The 18,684-nt window shown below is 39.8% G+C and overlaps 1 protein-coding gene across 1 annotated transcript in view; it reads right to left on the bottom strand.

Annotated features, from left to right (window-relative positions):
- Window positions 1–18,684, bottom strand: part of Rab10 (RAB10, member RAS oncogene family) — a 73,143-nt gene that overhangs the window by 24,612 nt on the left and 29,847 nt on the right. Inside the window, exon 2 of the mRNA XM_070025166.1 lies at window positions 2,539–2,599. Within this exon, the coding sequence (XP_069881267.1) occupies window positions 2,539–2,599 (61 nt within the window). The remainder of the gene's footprint in view (window positions 1–2,538; window positions 2,600–18,684) is intronic.

Raw genomic sequence — 18,684 nt, 5'->3', positions numbered from 1 at the left:
AATTAGTCCACCAGAAAACCGGAAGTGGTACTGTAGCTCAAGTGGTAGAGTGCTTGCCTTGAGCTGAAGAACTCAGGAACAACGCCCTGGGCCAGAGTTCAAGCCTCAAGACCTACCAAAAAAAAAAATTTACATTCTAAAGGGGAAACAGTAATAAACACATTTTTTTAAAATGTCATTTCTGACACTGCAAAGTCCTGTGGCAAAGACAAAGAAAATGTGATAGGTCTTTGAAGAACTAGATCACTTTAGCTAGGCATCAGGCAAAGGCCACTCTGAAGGTAACAGGAATTGAGAAGTATCCCAAGTAGAACATGCTGGCAAAATCAGAGGAGTGAAAAAAGCATAAAGGGCCACAGTAGTTGGAGCAAAGCAGTGAGACAAGATCAAAGGGGACAAAACATGGAGCTTCTGACATGTAGGAGTGCTTTGGAATGTTCAGGGCAGCTTAAAGGTCTGGAGAATCTTCAGGGTATATTGTAAAGAGAATTAGAAGAATATCAGTTGTAGGTCAGACATAGTAAGCTCATGCCTATAACCTCAGCTACTCAAGAGAAAGAGATTGGGAAGATCAAGATTTAAGAAAGCCATAGGAAGGAGGACCCAAATCTGGGACTATCTCTTGGCAAAAAAGCAACACTCAATCAGAAAAATAACCTAAAGCAAAATAGCTGATGGCATGACTCAAGTGGCAAAGTACCTGTCTAGCAAGCATGAAGCCTTGAGTTCAAATCCCAGTACTACCAAAAAGAAAAAAAAAAGTTACCAGTTGGGAGATAGAAATTATAGATAAGGGGAGAATAAGCAGCACACAAAGATGAGGTCAGAAAGCTGAATTTGTATTTGAAATGCAACACAGTCAAATGAGTTATCTACATAAGGGAAATAATGACAACTACGATCACATTGTTTTGGGAAAGGTAAATATAGTCGATATGTGGAAAAGTTCTGAAAGAAGTGAAGAATGGGAGTACAGACCTGTTAGGATATGATAACCTCTATAAAATTCAAGGAAGAGGTAAAGGTGGCAAGGACAAGGGGTTACATTGAAGATAATAAAACTATGCATGTCTACCTTGCCCATGTAATTGTAATCCCTCTGTACGGTATTTTCACAATTTAAAAAAAACCCCAATGGGGTGGGATGGGTGGAGGGGGCGGGGGGGGGGGGGGAGGATGGGAAGGGGAAACAAAGGAGGAGGCTACAATGCTTGATAAGAAATGTACTCATTATGTTGCCCATGTAATTGTAACCCCTCTGTACAGTATTTTCACAATAAAAAATAAATAAAAATTTTTTAAAAATCAAAAAGCTATACATGAATTCTAGATATATTTTTGGGAGAGAAGCAACAGGGATTTTGCTAATGAATTGGATATGGGAGTTAAGGGAATAGGAAGAATCATAGCACCTTACAGAGGTAGATGGTTAATCCTTGCACAAAAAGAAACTTCTGACTTTAGGTGACTAAATGATGTAAAATTTGCTGATGGCACAAGATACAGATGTTGACACTCCTTCAAAACAACCATGATGACTACGACAACAACAACAACAACATGGGGCTGGGAAGGTGGCTCAGTGGTAGAGAGCTTGCCTTGCATGCATGAGGCCCTGGGTTCGATTCCTCAGCACCACATAAGCAGAAAAGGCCAGAAGTGGTGTTATGGCTCAAGTGGTAGAGCTCTAGCCTTGAGCTGAAGAGCTGAGGGACAGTGCCCAGGCCCAGAGTTCGGGGCCCATTACTGACAAAACAAAACAAAATAAATAAATAACATGAATGTTTTTTAAACAACTAGATCAAGATAGTTAAAAAAAGAAATCAAGAAAAGGTAGGTTTGAAGTGTCTAATATGGTTACTTTTCTGATAAATCAACTATTCTATGGAAAATGTAAACAGCAAAAAAATTAAAATTAAGGAAATATTTTAAGGAAAATATTTTAAGGAATATATTTTAGCTTAAGACTTTCAAAGTGACAAAAAGATTATAAAGGAACTTTTTATATTTAAAGCATAGTACCAAAGGCTTTTTTTTTTTGCGGGGGAGGGGGGGTTCAGTCGTGGGCCCTGAACTCTGGGCCTGGCCGCTGTCCCTCTGCTCTTCAGCTTAAGGCTAGTGCTCTACCACTTGAGCCACACCTCTAACTTCCAGCTTTTTCCTTATGTGGTGCTGAGGAATCGAACCCAGGGCCTCAGGCATGCAAGGCAAGTACTCTACCACTAAGCCACCTTCCCAGCTCCCCAAAGGCTTTTATATTATTTCACACAATCTTCATTCAGGTGGTAGGTGGTATTAATTCCCTTTTACATATGATGAAATAAAGCCTAACAGTGAGCAAGTCCCTTGCCCAAGTTTATAGAGCAAGTAGAAAAAAAACAGATCCCATGGATCCAAAGTCCATAGCAAGGTATTTTTTTCCACTGACTGGTCCACTTGCTTTATAAATGGAAGCATAACAATCTAAACAAGTAACAAGGAAGACATTGACTAACTTGGCATTTTGCTACAGAAAGTAAATAAATTAGCATTACTTACCATATCTGTAACTTGATCTTCTTTCCTTGTAATTCAACTGTTTTGATCTTGAAGTCTATTCCTGTAATGCAAAGGGGAAAAAAACGGTAAATTCTAACTCTAGCTTTGTGCTTGGCTATAATAAAATCTATCAGAGTAAAAAGGCCACAGTGATGGGAATAAAACAGTGAGAGATGAGGTCAAGGAGAACAGTAGCCAGAAGCTAGAGTTCAAAGATGAACTGGTATTTTAGAATGTTCAGTGTAGCTATGAGAAGCTGAGAGAAGCTTGAGAATTGAGAAGATCAACAACATTTATGAAAAGGTCCTAACCTTTAATGAATTATAAAACTATATAAGCTTTTGATTGTTTGTTCTGGATATTCACTAAGAATGTAAATCTGAGAAAATGTGTTCCCAACCTTTAAGCCTGAGTAATGAGATCCAGGATGATAGAAATAGCTACATAAAGAGATTTTAAAGTAAAATCTAAGAAAGTAAAATTTAGTATTTGGCAGAGTCTAACACCCCTTTCTTAGTAATTGATTTTTAAAATATGATAAGAAAATGAGTAATACAAGGGCTGGGAATGTGGCTTAGTGGCAGAGTGCTTGCCTAGTTTGCATGAAGCCCTGGGTTTGATTCCTCAGTACTACTACATAAACAGAAAAGGCTGGAAGTGGTGCTGTGGCTCAAGTGGTAGAGTGCTAGCCCGGAGCAAAAGCAGCTCAGGGACAGTGCCCAAACCCTGAGTTCAAGCCCCAGGACAGGCAAAAAAAGAAAAAGAGAAAGAAAAAAGAAAAGGAAATCAATAATTCAGAACACTATAATAATAATACTGTATTGGGGGGGAGGGGCAGGGGAAGTTGGGAAGGGATGGGAAGGGGAAACAAAGGAGGAGGCTACAATGCTTGATATGAAATGTACTCATTATCTTGCCCATGTAATTGTAACCCCTCTGTACAGTATTTTCACAATAAAAAAAAATACTGTATTAACCAATGTAACCTAATGGACAAACCTCCATTCAGAAAGAGAATATATAATCTTTATCTTTCAGTTGCTAGGGATTGAACAGAGCCTTGAACATGCTAGACAAGCACTCTGCCACTGAAACAAAATTAAAGCATTGTTTCAGAAAGGAAGGAATACTAAAAGAATAGATTAAGTCAATGATTCCTAAAGTATGTGTCTAAGACCAGATCTACCAAGATTTTTAAAATAATTATCTAAAGGCTTTATTTAGTGCTGTCAGTAAAAAATAACAGAGAAAAAAACTTCAAAACAAAAAGGTCAATGGAGATAAAGATGTGAACTACAAATTAAGTAGCATTAGAAAATTCAAGACGTTATAACAGCAACTCCAAACTCCATAAAAAAAAATATTTGTAAGTTCTGATATACACACATACTTTTTACATGAGAACTATGAAGCTTTGTTATGACTATAACAGCTTTAAGGTGAGTGGTAGGTAAAACAGTCTACTTGTGTGGAATAATTGAATACACAAATAGGTGGCAGAAAGCAAAGTGAGAAGGGCTAATACCTCTATTCAGAAAATACATAGTAAGCGAATCTGCAATCATCAAAACCAGACCTTGGAGTAGACTCAATAAATGGAAATGCATTCCACTAAAAAGAATCTGTGAATGTGGCATGTAGAAAGAACTTAAACCAAAAAACTTGTTTAGGGAAGAAACAGAAAACCAAAGCAGATAAAAACAGGCTTTAATTGCACCAAAGAGGTGTTAGGGTTCCATTTTGTTACAGCCGTAAAGGAGAGACAGGAAAGGTCCTAACCCTTTAAAGCATAGAATACTGTAATTCAGACTTTTAAATGAAACCCCAAAGTCCTACCATGTTTTTGTGGTTGGTTGGTTTTTTTATGCCAGTTTTGGGGCATGAACTCAAGGCCTGGGTGCTGTCTCTGAACTCTTTCACTCAAGGTTAGTGCTCTACCACTTAAGCCACAGTGCTACTTCCGGTTTTTGAGTAGTCAGAGATGAGTCTCACACACTTTCCTGCACGGGCTGGCTATGAACCATGATCCTCAGATCTCAGCCTCCTGAGTGAGCCACTGGCGCCCAGCTAAGATGATTTTTTTTTAAATGGGAAGCTGATTTATTTTCTCAACGCTTTCATAATAAAAGCCCACACAACACATCTGTTCATTAAAGGAGACCACTAGTCACCCCAACTTTCTCTCTATAGCAAAACTCCGTGAAAGTTAACTAAGTCATCTCTAGTTTCTTTTTCCACCCACTTACTGAATTCTTTTCATTCAGGCTTTGCTGCTGTTGTTACTGTACTCCTCCCACCAATACACAAATGTCCTCATCAAAACCACTCAATGAAGTTAATGATTTCCTCATTCCTAAACCCAATAGTCATTTCTTTTTTTGGGGGGGGGGTGTGGAGTGAGGGGGAGTGGGAGAATGAAGAGGATTGAATCCAGTGCCTCATGCCGAGCACTAGCCCTGACACTGAGCTACACTCCTAGACCCAATGGTCAGGTGAGTTAACCTAATTAAGTAAGCAGTAACTGAACCTGATCTACATTTTCTGAATGAACATTATCTTGGCTTTCCTATTTTTCTTGCTATTCTTTTATTTTCACTGCTAATTTTTTCTTATCTCTCCAATCCCTAAAATTGGAATATCCTCCTTTTTTCCCCCCTGTTGTGCTGGTACTGAGGCCTGAATTCAGGGCCTAAGTGCTATTGCTGAGCTTTTGCACTCAGGGTAGCATTCTATCAATTGGGACACAGTTTGCTCCATTTCCAACTTTTTGGTGATTAATTGGAGTCTCACAGACTTACCTGTGTAGGATTACAGGCTTGAGCCACCAGCAACCAGCTGACTTTCTCTTTTTAATCTTCATTTAATTCTCTAATCTCCCTAAATAGACTTTCTCTACTTATGTGGCTTTTAATTCTACATACATATTTGATGATTCATAGCATAGCACAGATCTCTCCTCTAAACTCAATACACTCAACTGCTTATTAGGAACCTCCAAATCCCATCTCTCACAGGACTAAAAGTCTAAAACGACCCAGAAGGCTATAACACATTCTGCACTATTACCACCCCTTCCCACAGTCCTCAGCATGCTCTATATTTTTCTACTCTGATCCAGCTAATTGTACCGGCCTGTTTTATTGTTATATACACAAGTCTGGCAGATTTCCACCAGAGGACCTTTACATTGTTTCCCAACTTGGCCTATTCTATTTCTAGTCTAGCCCTTTCCCTTAGTGCCCAATCTAGTGCAGCAAGGTTCCTCTATGCTCTTTCCCACTTTCTGTTAGTGATCTCTATTCCTGTTCCTTACTTTACAACATTTCGTTATTTTGGCAATTTATCTCCCTCCTACAAAATGTAATATCCACAAAAGTAGGGATATTTATCTGTTTGATTTAAATGTACAACATCCAGAAAAAAAAAGCCTGACAGAGTAGGAATAAAAGTTTTATTAAATAAACAGATAAAGGATGTTTTCTGGAGAAAGCAAAGAGATCTTGAAGAAAAAAAAAAGATCGTTAAGGTGAAATCCATAGCTTAACCAATACCCTCTTCCACTCAGCTCTTTAGAACCTCAGATCAAAGACTAAAATGAGACACCAAAGGGTGGAGGGGGCGGCCATGAAGAAGACGAGCATCATTTTTCACCTCAGAATACTATGGTATGCTTTAATGAGCAAGGAAGTAAAAAAAAATAAAGCAAGTTAAACCAGAATACTGACATTTTTATATGATTTTATTATTATTTTGTGTTTATGTGGTACTGAGGAATCAAACCAGGGCCTCATGCATGCTAGGCAGTAGTCTATCACTAAGCCACATTCCCACCCTGACTTTTGTTTTTGGTTGGTTGTGGGGCCTGAACTCAGGGCCTGAGAACTGTCCATTTGCTTAAGGCCCTAGCATACTGCCCTGACATTTTTTTTTGGGGGGGGGGTGTCATAGGGCTTGAACTCTGGGTCTGAGTGCTGTCCCTGTGCTCTTCAGTTGAAGGCTAGCACTCTACCACTTGAGCCACAGTACCACTTCCAGTTTTCTGGTGGTTAATTGGAGATAAGAGTCTCATGGACTTTCCTGCCCCAGGTGGCTTTGAACCATGATCCTCAGATCTCAGTCTCCTGAGTAGCTAGGATTACAGGTATAAGCCACTGGCGCCCAGCTCTGTTCTTTTTCTTTTTTCTTTTTTTCTTTTTTGGGTCCGGTCGTGGGGCCTGGGCACTGTCCCACAGCTCTTCAGCTCAAGGCTAGCGCTCTACCACTTGAGCCACAATGCCACTTCCGGTTTTTTCTTTTTGCTTATGTGGTGCTGAGGAATCGAACCCAGGGTCTCATGCATGCAAGGCAAGCGCTCTACCACTGAGCCACCTTCCCAGCCCATTATTTTCTTTAAATGTAGAAATCACACATTCTACAGAAAGAAAAAAAAAAACTGAGCTCTCTCAACTAAGTGACAAGAACTCTTCTTAGATCAAATCAGGAGGTTGACATCTAACAGAAATTTGATGAAAAAAGAAAATGACATACAGAGAATAACCAGAGACATTATGCACAAAAACTTAACAGAAACAAGGAAATCTATTTTGGGGTTGAAAGACTTACTGAATTCCTAGCATAATAAATAAAGTAAATCTTGTATCATGACATATCATAGTGAAAAAGATTATAGATATTTGCAGAGAAGCAAAACAGGCCACATTAAAGAAGCAAGAACTATGTACAACTCTACATCACAAAAACACAGTAGAATCCAGAAGACAAAAAGACAATGCCAGCCAGATGCTAATGGTTTACACCCGTAATCTTAACTACTCAAAAGGCTGAGATCAAAGGATTCTGGTTCAAAGCCAGCCCACGTAGAAAAAGGAGACTTTCATCTCCAAATAACCAGCAAAAAGCTGGAAGTAAGTGTATACCTCAAGCAGTAGAGCACCATTCAGAACAAAAAAACCAAGCGAGAGCACAAAGTTCTGAATTCAAACCCCAGTACTGACACACACACAAAGTAATGTCAAGCTGGGTACTAGTGGCTTATGCCTGTAATACTAGCTATTCAGGAGACTGATTATCTAGAGGACCACAGTTTGAGGCCAGCCTGAGAAGAAAAGTTAGCTAGACTCAACCTCCAAAATCAAAAGCAGGTCTGGCTCATGTGATAAGAGTATCAACCTCTTGTAATCACAAACACAACTTTTACAGTCTATGATCTCTTTCCAAGTAAATGCCTTCGTTATACTAACATACTTTCCATACACACCTCAATATGGAAAATGTTAAATTAAGATAAAAGTAGAGCCAGGTACTGGTGGCTCACATCTATAATCCTAGCTACTCATGAAGCTCAGATCTGGAAAATCAAGGTGCAAAGTGAGACCAGGCAGAAAAATCTTCAAAACTTCATCTGCATTTAACCAGCAAAATTGGAAGTGTGGTCCAAATGTTAGTTTTGAGCAAGCAAAGAAAGCAAGAGTGTAAGGCTTGTAGGACTCTGAGTTTAAGACTGGTAGTAACAAAAAGAACTTTACAACTTTGCGGGGGGGTGGATGGGGGGGCAGGGGAGGACTGGGAAGGGATGTGAAGGGTAAACAGAGGAGGCTGCAATGCTTGATAAGAAATGTACTCATTATCTTGCCTATGTAATTGCAACCCCTCTGTACAGTATGTTCACAAAAAAACTAAAATAAATAAATAAGACTGGTAGTAACAATAATGAAAGAAAGAGGGGAGGGAGGGAAGGAGAGAGGGGAGGAGGGAGGGAGGAAGGAGAGAGAGAGAGAGAGAGAGAGAAAGAAAGAAAGAAAGAAAGAAAGAAAGAAAGAAAGAAAGAAAGAAAGAAAGAAAGAAAGAAAGAAAGAAAGAAAGAAAGAAAAGGAAGGAAGGAAGGAAGGAAGGTAGGAAGGAAGGTAGGAAGGAAGGAAGGAGGATGATAAACTGTAGGGATCAGACAAAATCATTAATTCAGATGCTAAAACAAGAAACACCTACCACCAAAATTTTGCAGGTGAAATTATCATATTCTACTGCAGCATTATCATTTGCTAAGTAATCATAATCACAGTTTGATCCAGTGATTTTTTTTTTTTTGCCAGACCTGGCTTCAACTCAGGGCTTGGGCCCTGTCCCTGAGCCTCTCTGTGCTCAAGGCTAGCACTCTATGACTTGAGCCACTGTACCACTTCCGGCCTTTTCTGTTTATATGGTACTGAGGAATCGAACCCAGGGCTTCATACATGCAAGGTAAGCAATCTACCTAATCCACCTTTTTTTTTGGGGGGGGGGGGATGGGTCCTGGGGCCTGAACTTTGGTCTGGGCCTGTCCCTCAGCTCTTCAGCTCAAGGCTAGCACTCTACCACTTTAGCCACAGCACCACTTCCTGCTTTTTTTGCTTATGTGATACTAAGGAATGGAACCCAGGGCCTCATGCATACAAGGCAAGCACTCTACCACTGAGCCACCTTCCCAGCCCCTCCCCCAATTGATTTTTTTTGGGGGGTGGCATTGGTCATGGGGCTTGAACTCTGGGCCTGGGCGCTGCCCCTCAGCTCTTCAGCTCCAGGTTAGCTCTCTACCACTTGCCACAGCGCCACTTCCGGTTTTCTGGTGGTTTATTGGCGGTAACAGTCTCAGAGACTTTCCTGCCCAGACTGGCTTTGAACTGTGATACTCAGATCTCAGCCTCCTGAGTAGTTAGCATTACAGGCATGAGCCACTGGTGCCCGGCTCCAATTCTTTTTTTTTTTTTTTCTTTTTTCTTTTGTTTGGGTCCGGTCGTGGGGCCTGAACTCTGGGCCTGGGCGTTGTCCCTCAGCTCTTCAGCTCAAGGCTAATGCTCTACCACTTGAGCCACAGTGCCACTTCCGGCTTTTTTCTTTATGTGGTGCTGAGGAATCAAACCCAGGGCCTCAGGCATGCAAGGCAAGCGCTCTGCCACTGAGCCACCTTCCCAGCCCCGTGGCTCCAATTATTTTTAAAGGTTCAGTTAATGTAAAAATGCACTAAAGGAATTTCTACTTCTCACAGATTTCTGGGATTCAACTCCAAAGCGTAATTCAATTTACTGTGGTAAACTGGTCAACACCTTTATCAATTTTCAGCTGCTCAAGAGAGAAACAGTAAGAATGTATTTGACTTAATGATGTTGCACAAGCACCATCCAGTGGCAAGAGGACTAACTGCAACCCCTAGCCACTAAGAACAGAGTAGTAGCATAAAACAAGCTCCAATCAAAGTTTATCCATTTAAAAGTGACCAATACCTATGGGAGGTTTTGTTTTTGTTTTGGGGTTTGTTTTTTTTTTTTTTGCCATCCTGGGGCTTGAACTCAGGGTCTGGGCACTGTACCTGAGCTTCTTTTGCTCAAGGCTAGCATTCTACCACTTGAGCCACAGCACCACTTCTGGCCTTTTCTGTTTATGTGGTACTGAGGAATCAAACCCAGGGCTTCATGCATGCAAACACTCTACCACCAAGATACATTCTGAAAACCCCAGTGTTTTCTTTTCTATCCGCAGAGAAATCAAGAAGCACGAGCTGGGCGCAGTGGCTCATCCCTGCAATCTCAGCTACTGAGGAGACGGAGGGAGACAGAGAGGACCATGATTTGAAACTACTCCAGGCAAATTTTAAGAGACCCAATCTCAATCAATAAAAAGTTGGGTTCAGTGGCATGTGCCTGTTATGCCAGCTACACAAGAAGAGTAAATAGAAGGACTGCAGCCCAAGCCAGCCTGGGCAAAAAGTAAGACCCTATTGGAAAAATAATAAAAGCAAAAAGGGCAACAAGGGGCACAGATGAAGTGGTAGAGAGCCAACTGAACTACCAGAGTTTAAATCCCAGTACTACAAAAAAAAAAAAAAGAAGAAGAAGAAGAAGCTGGGCAGGAAGGTCTACTGAGACTCTTATCTTCAGTTAACCATCAAAAAGTTGGAAATGAAGCTGTGACTCCAGTGGTAGTGTACTACACCCCTTGAGTGAAAAAGCTAAGGGACAGCACCCAGGCCCTGAGTTCAAGCACCAGTACCAGCACAAAACAAAAAAAGATTTACCTACATTTTTTAAAATTCCTTTTACTTTGAAATTTAAGAAACCAAGTTCTAGTCTCAGCCCTGTAACTAACAAATCTTGAAAGGGCAATTTCACCAGTAGGCACATCCATCCATCCATCCATCCATCCATCCATCCATCCATCCATCCATCCATCCATCCATCCACCCACCCATCCATCCATCCATCCACCCACCCATCCATCCATCCTTGCCTGCCTGCCTGCCTGCCTGCCCGCCTGCCTGCCTGTCTGTCTGTCTGTCTGTACGGTTGAGAAAGTTGGGTACTGGGGCTTATTCATACTTGCTAGTAGGCAAGCACTCTACAGACTTAATCCATGCCTCAACTCTAGCTCCTTTCCTATATATAGCTTAGTTAACATTCAATGGTATCATTCTAAAAAGTGCAATCCTATTTCATTCTATTATTTCCATTCTACAAAGGAGAAATGGTAGCGTACATGCCTAGATGGTACTCTTGATTCAAACCAAAACTTCACTCAAGTAAAATTTTTAAAAAGCAGTAACAGAGAAGTAAAACTAATATTTACTAGATAATTACTAAGTATGCTAAGTACTTTATATGTAATGTTTTAAAACTGGTACCAAGACTTACTTGAACTCAGGGCCTACCTGAATTCAGAACTTGTTTGGCTTTCTTGCTAATGGCTAGTTAGTGCTCTACCACTTAAAAACACCTCCAGCACAGTCTTTACTGGCTACCCAGAGATGAAGTCTTACGGACTTCTGCCCAGATGGCTTCAAACCTCAATCTTCTCAGAGCTCAGCCTCTCAAGTAGCTCACAGGAGTAAGCCACCAGTGCCCAGTCAGTATTCACAAAAATCCTCTAAGATAATAGTGATATGTTTATTTTATAAAACAGAAAATTAGAGATAATCTACCTAAGGTCACAGGAAAAACATATGACAGAACTAGCAATATACCGTGTTGTACAACCACTAACAGTCTTTACCTAATTTCAAAATTTTCTCATCACCTCAAAAGGAAAGCCAAATTATTACAAGTCAGGATATGGTAAAGAAACTTGAGCATCTATGTTCATTGCTATACTATTCACAACAGTTAAGTTACAGAAACAGCTCAGATGCCCTACAATAGAGACAAATAAAATGTGGTACATATACATAATGAATTTTACACAAGCCATTAGAAAGAATAAGATTATGTCATTTGCAGGGAAATGGAAGGACCTACAACAAATCATGCTAATAAATAGTGCATATTGTTTTCTCATATGTGGAAACCAGATCTAAAATCTAACTGGACATACTAACCTATACAGGACTCCAGATATTCACACACAGTCAGACTAAAGGAGGATACCCTTAAGGGCAAGAATCCAAAAGCATAACTTCTTCAAACATTTAAAAATACTATCTATGGCTGGGTGCTAGTGGCTCATGCCTGTAATCCTAGCTACTCAGGAAGTTGAGATCTGAGAATCGCGGTTTGAAGCTAGCCCAGGTAGGAAAGTCTGTGAGACTCCTATCTCCAATAAATTATCCACCCCCTGCCCAACCCAAATGCTGGCAATGGAGCTGTGGCACAAGTGCTAAAGCATTAGTCTCAAGCCAAAGAAGCTAGGGACAGTGCCCAGGTCCTGAGTTCAAACCCTAGGACTGTCAAAAAAAATTACCAGTAAACCAACACAAAAAACAGTCTATAGAAGTGAATTCCACGAAATGAAAACATGGGGTTCTTTGTTGTTGGTATGTTGGAGGTGGTGGTAGTTGTTTGTGCTTTTGAGAGTTTTTTTTAGGGGGGGACAAAGGAAGGGTGCAGAAAGGGAGGGAGTATACATTATGTGGAAAATGTAACCTATGTAACTAGGGGGCAGGGACGGGAGTGGGAAACTGGGGAAAGCAAAAGAAAGGTTGACACTGTCCCCCCAAAAAATGTATTCACTACCAGACTTATGAAACGGTAAACCCTCTGTACAACATCTTAATAATGGAAAAATTATACTAAAAAAATAAGCCAGATGCTGGTGGTTTACACCTGTAATCCTAGTGACTCAGAAGGCAATGATCTGAAGATCTCAGTTCAAGCCAGCCTAGGCTGGAAACTCTGTGATTCTTACTTCCAATTAACCACCAGAAAACCAGCAGTGGCACTGTGGCTCGAAGTGGTAGAGCACTAGCCTAAGCAAAAGAGCTTAGAGACAGCACCCAGGTCCAGAGTTCAAGTCCCATGACCTACAAACAAACAAGAAGGGTGGGGGAGGGAAAACCTATACCCTAAATAGCTACTTCCCATTCTTCCTTTCTCCAAGTGCAAGACTTGGGAAACCACTAATCTGCATTCAGTTTCTATGATTAAGTGCTTTTGATTATTTCACAGAAATAGAATGTAACATGTGACCTTTTGTTTGGCTTCTTTCACTTAGCGTATTTTCAAGGTCCACTCACATGTAGCATATATTATTAGTACTCCATTCCTTTTTACAAATGATATATAGCACATTGAATGTACAGACAACAATTTTGTTTATTCATCTATCACCTACTCATAGACACATTTTGGCTTTTGTGAATAGTGTTGCCCTGAATGTATATGCTGAGTAGTTGGTTTCAGTTTCTTCACGTATGTTCAATGGGTGAAATGTCTGGTCATATGGTAAACCTAAGTTTAACTTTTTGAGGAACTGACAAACTTTTTCAACAGCGGCTGTACAATTTTTTACTTTCCCATCAGTATTGGCACTCTAAGTGCATGCCACCCAGCTAGCTTTTCTCTCCTACTCCCCCCACCTCCTTCTTCACATCTCCCCCCTCCCAATAAACAATGCTTTTTTGGATTATTTTCTAGTGCTAGGGGGTCACAAACTCAGGACCTCATTTACCTACACTTTCATACTTACTTCTGAGTAATGTTGAAATATACAACTGTATAACTGTGGATTCTGTTTCTCCATCCAAATGTGTTTCCACAACTATTTTGAAACTGTTATTAGATACGTAAACATGACAGACAGATCATTTATTATTTTGAAAAGAACCTTGCTATTTTTGGAAACATACGCCTTGTTCTGAAACTTACTTTGTCTAATTAGTGGGGGGGGGGGGGGTTGTGTGTGTGACAATTTTATTTCTTGTTTTGGCCAGCAGAAATCAAAGCTAGGGCCTTGTCCATGCTAAACAAATGTTCTCCCATTGAGGTATATAGTCCTACTTTGTCTAATATTAATAAGCCTTTCTTTTGACATTAATAGCTTAGTAGATATACCTAATTTATATTAGTGGTTGCTCTAAGATTTATAATACATATTTTCACTAGCACAGTTGACCACTAAATGGTATCATGCCGCTTCTTGCATAATGTAAGACCTTTATGCTGGTATGGTAGTACATATCTGTAATTTCAGCTATCTCAAGAGGCAGAAGAAAAAAAAAAAAAAAGAGGCAGAAGGACAATTGAAGGCAACCCTCGCAAGTTAGTGAGGCTGTCTCAAAAATATAAATAAAGGCCTGGGACCAAGACTCAAGTGGTACAGCACTTGCCTAGTTTATGAGTAGCCCTAGCTCTAACCTACAGTACCACCAAATTAAAAACAAACAAACAACCTTGAGAATATACATGTTTTCTTCCTCCCATAATCTAGCCTTTCTCCGTGCTTCTGCATTTTACTGGTAACTGGTATAACACCCTACAAAACACTAAATACTTTTTGCTTTAAACAGTCATCTTGTAAACAAGATAAAAACAGAGGAGAAAGGATTTGTATTTCCCCATATTTTACAATTTCCTGTCTTCTTCACCCCTTTGTGTAAGTCTGAGTTTCCATGTGAAACAATTTTCTGAGCCAAAAAACTTTCCTTCAACCTTTTTTTAACCTTTTTTGTTTTTAACTTAGACAAAAATTTCTCTCAGCTTTTGTCTGAAATGTCTACTGTTTTCCTTTTTTTGCTAAGATATTTTTGTTAGAATTAAATTCTAAGTTGATAGGTTTTTTCCTCTTAAAACGTCAACAATATTATTCCAATTTTTTCTTGTTTGCACTGTTTCTTTTTTCCATCCTTTGCAGTAGGTTATTTATAATTTTATAGAAAAAATGGAAATATTAGAAGAGTTCACATGTACCTTTTCCCCAACTTCTAATGTTAACAACTTTATACAACCATAGCACTTTAATCAGAAATAGGAAGATAACACTGAACCCCACAATTAACTAAACTATAAGCCTAAATCAATTAATCAACTTATGTTTTCTGATTTTCCTGAGGTTTTGGCTATGCTGTTTTGTCTTACTAATGTCCTTATCTGTCTCAGGATCCAATTAGTACCCCACATTGCTTATTATCGTCTCCTAGTTTCCTCTAACCTAAGAAAGAAGCTCCTTCAGGTTGACTTCCATACTTTACTAAGAACAACTTTCTGTTTTAGTATCATAATATATTCCAGGATCATCTTGCAGTTATCTTACCCTAGCTCAAGGAAACCCTATTCATTGAAGAGCTGAGCTTTATGTGCAGTCTAAGAACCGGGCACTAAATGTGTTCACTGTTATTGGAGCTCCTATGCCTTTCCTGTGGGAAGAACTAGAATGTATTTATGTATACCAATCAATGTATATAAATCCGTACCTCTATAGCTATTTTGTATATATTTACATAATATAAAAAACACAAGCTTGTGCTGTACCTACAATTCCAACCCAACAATAGTGCATTCTAGCCTTCTTATTTCCTTACATGTACAATACTTTTTTTTTCAACAGTAAGAAATCTCTTCAGCAAGCTGGGCACCTATGGTTCATGTCTGTAATACTAGCTACTCAGGAGGCTCAAAGTTGAGGACCATGGTTTGAAACCAGCCCAGTCATGAAAGTCTGTGAGACTCTTATCTCTATAACATTAAACCACCAAAAGGCTGGAAGTGGAGCTGTAGCTAAAGTGGTAGAAACTAGCCTTGAGCACAAAAGCTCAGGAATAGCACCCAGGACCAATACACACAATACACAAAAATATTTACTCCTATCTTCAACTCTAATAAATATAGTTCCAGATTTGCTAATCTACACTAATATGAGAAACCAGATTTACTAACTAGAATAAAGTACTTGTATATTATTTAGTCAAAATACCTTATCTAATGTTGCTTTGATTACTATTATGGTAATTAATCTTGGTTGACTGGACTGAGGAATGCCTAGAAAACTAGAAAAGCATACTACTTCTAGGTCCATCTATAAGTGTTGAAGGGGAAAGACAGTACTGTCTTAAAATAAGGCGGGAGCCCCAAATGAAATAAGAAGTGAAGCGCAGAAGCTCATCCACACTGTCCAACCTCTATTCTTGTTGGGGTGGGAATGCACTGATTTTTTTTTTTTTTCATTTTGGCTGCTGCCAATGCCCACAGACAGCAGATCCCAGCTTCTTCAGCCTTTGCAGGTAGACTCACAGTAACTCTCCAGGAGCTTCCATTCCTTCAGCCTCAGACATCATTGTTCTGAGGCATCTTAGGCTGAGCAGCTCCTGGTTTTCCCCATTTCTCCAACTAACTGCCATTGTGGGCCTCTAATCATATAAGCCAATCTACTAAATCCCCCTTTATAATTATGTAAACACTCTATTGGTTTTGTTCTATAAAGAACTTTAATACAACCATTTTCTTCTCCCTCATCGTGGTTATGCTGTTCATTTGAAAAGCAATAAGGATAATGCTGGCCAGAAGTTGTTCTTATCTTTGTCCCTCTGAATATACTTTTCCTTTTTAACTCTGGCTTTTAGTAGTTTGAATAAGATGTACCTCAGTGCTATTTTCTTTGACTCTAAATTCATTAGGCTTACAAGCTTTCATAATATTTGGAGAGTTTTTGGTCATTATTTCTTCAAATACTTTTTCTCCAAACTGTCTCCTTTTATCTTGGAGTCCAATTCCATATGCTTAGACCATAAGATTACTCTATACTACTGAGGTTCAATTGTTTGAGCCTGTTTTTCCCCCCCTGTGCTTGAGTTTGGGTATAATATCCTAGTTTCTATTACCTTATCACAGATCTCATCTGTAAAAACTAATCTGCTATTGAGCCTGCTGACTGAGACTTTCATTTCAGATCCTCTATTTTTCAGTTCTAGAAGTTCTACTGGGTCACTTTTACTTCTTATATTTGTCTCCTTGAGGTTATACTTTCCTTGGAATACTTCAACCTCTTCCTGTTTTCTAACCTATCATCTCTGTCATTTCTTGAAGTTTTACATTTTCTCATTTTTTCATTAATACAATAATTTGTGATATTGGCTGCTTAATATTTCAGACTGTTGATGAATACGTAGTTTCATTTTATCAGTATATATTATACAAAGGTGCATAACTATAGCATCTCATGTATGTATACGTTGTACTTTGATCCGATTAGCCCCTTTTATTGCTCTTTCTTTTCCCAAGGCTCACTCCCTCATTCTGTTTTGTTTTGAAACAGTCTCATCTGCAATTCAGGCAGGCCCAACTCTCATGTCTCAGCCTCTGGAGTGCTGGGATTACAGGTATATACATACATCACAAGTTTTATGCATAGGGACTTTTAAATTACTAATAACTGACTTACTTGTTTTCTTTTTTCTTTTGTGGTACTGGGGATCAAATATAGGGCCTCTAGCATGGTAAGCAAATAACCTACCACTGAACTATAGCCCTAGATGGAACTAAGGCTTCATTTCCAGCTTTTCTATAGTTACTTCAGCTCTACTGCTAAAGACTGTACTTTCAAATAACTCATTATTTAGTAGGGGCTCTCCACTCTAGTTAAACTCCCTCTTAATCTGTGAGTTCAAACAGTTCCACTAGCTTCTTAATAGTCACCTGTTTAAGGTACAAAACCTCATTCTGTATTGACCAAAGACTCAAAGGGACCCTCCTGCAAGTTCCTAAGTCTCACTGTGTGCAACTCCTTTTTTTTGGTTAGTCGTGGGGCTTGAACTCTGGGCTTGGGCTCAGCTCTTCAGCTGAGGGCGAGCGCTCTACCACTTGAGCCACACACACAACACCACTTCCAGTTTTCTGGTGGTTTATTGAAGATAAAGAGTCTCACAGACTTTTCTGCCTGGGCTAGCTTTGAACCAAGATCCTCAGATCTCAGTCTCATGAGTAACTAGGATTACAGGTGTGAGCCACCGGCACTCGGCTGCAACTCTTTTTTTTTGGGGGGGGAGGGGAGGGTCGGTCGTGGGGCCTGATCTCTAGGCCTGGGCGCTGTCCCTCAGCTCTTTGGTGCAAGGCTAGTGCTCTACCACTTGAGCCAAAGCACCACTTCAGGCTTTTTCTGCTTATGTGGTGCTGAGGAATTGAACCCAGGGCCTCATGCATGCAAAGCAAGCACTCTAACACTGAGCCACCTTCTCAGCCCCGCAACTCCATTTTTAATGGTAGTCAACTCTACAAATCCCCTTCATCTTATTTGTTCTGGAATTCAGTTTCAGACAGAAATGCAGAAAAATCACAGGTTTTCAATTTATTTTCGCTCAAGAAGCACAGTTATATTCAGGCTATTACCAAATATCTAAAACCAGTGTTTCACATGGTTTGTCCAGTTTCCTAGCAGTTTATAAACAGAGAACTGGTCTGGTACTGACTACTTTATAGCAGCCTGTGTGAAAATGTTCAAACTTCTCTTACTCTCCACACCACCCCCTCCTTTTTTTTTTTCCTGGTGCCTGTCCCAGGGCTTGAACTCAGGGCCTAAGTGCTATCCCTGAGCTTCTTTGTTCTAGGATAGTGAGCTACCACTTGAACCACAGCTCCACTTCCAAAATTTTATTCTCTTACAATTAAACAGTCATTTTACTTTTTTGGAACATGTTCTCGTTTGAGGACCAACGTATGACATATGAAATTTTAGCGTTCACTCTCCATACTCTAGTCCCCCTGCCTTCTGATATTCCAGGTACTGTGGTACAATACCAGGACACACTACCATCATTCTTTAAAGATTTTATAGTTTGTATTTACTGAAACTTGTTAAAGATGAAAGTACTAGAGCTAAGGACTTTTTGATCAAAGACAATCTAGCTGGGGTACAGGGGTAGCCCACACCTGTAATCCTAGCTACTCAGGAGGCTAGATCTCAAGGCTTCATGCATTC

Source organism: Dipodomys merriami, unplaced genomic scaffold (genome assembly GCF_024711535.1).
Source record: "Dipodomys merriami isolate MVZ:Mamm:240054 unplaced genomic scaffold, mDipMer1.0.p SCAF_17, whole genome shotgun sequence".
Classification (NCBI taxonomy): domain Eukaryota; kingdom Metazoa; phylum Chordata; class Mammalia; order Rodentia; family Heteromyidae; genus Dipodomys; species Dipodomys merriami.
The sequence above is the reverse complement of the archived record's forward strand: the minus strand, read 5'-3'. Positions and strand labels throughout refer to the sequence as shown.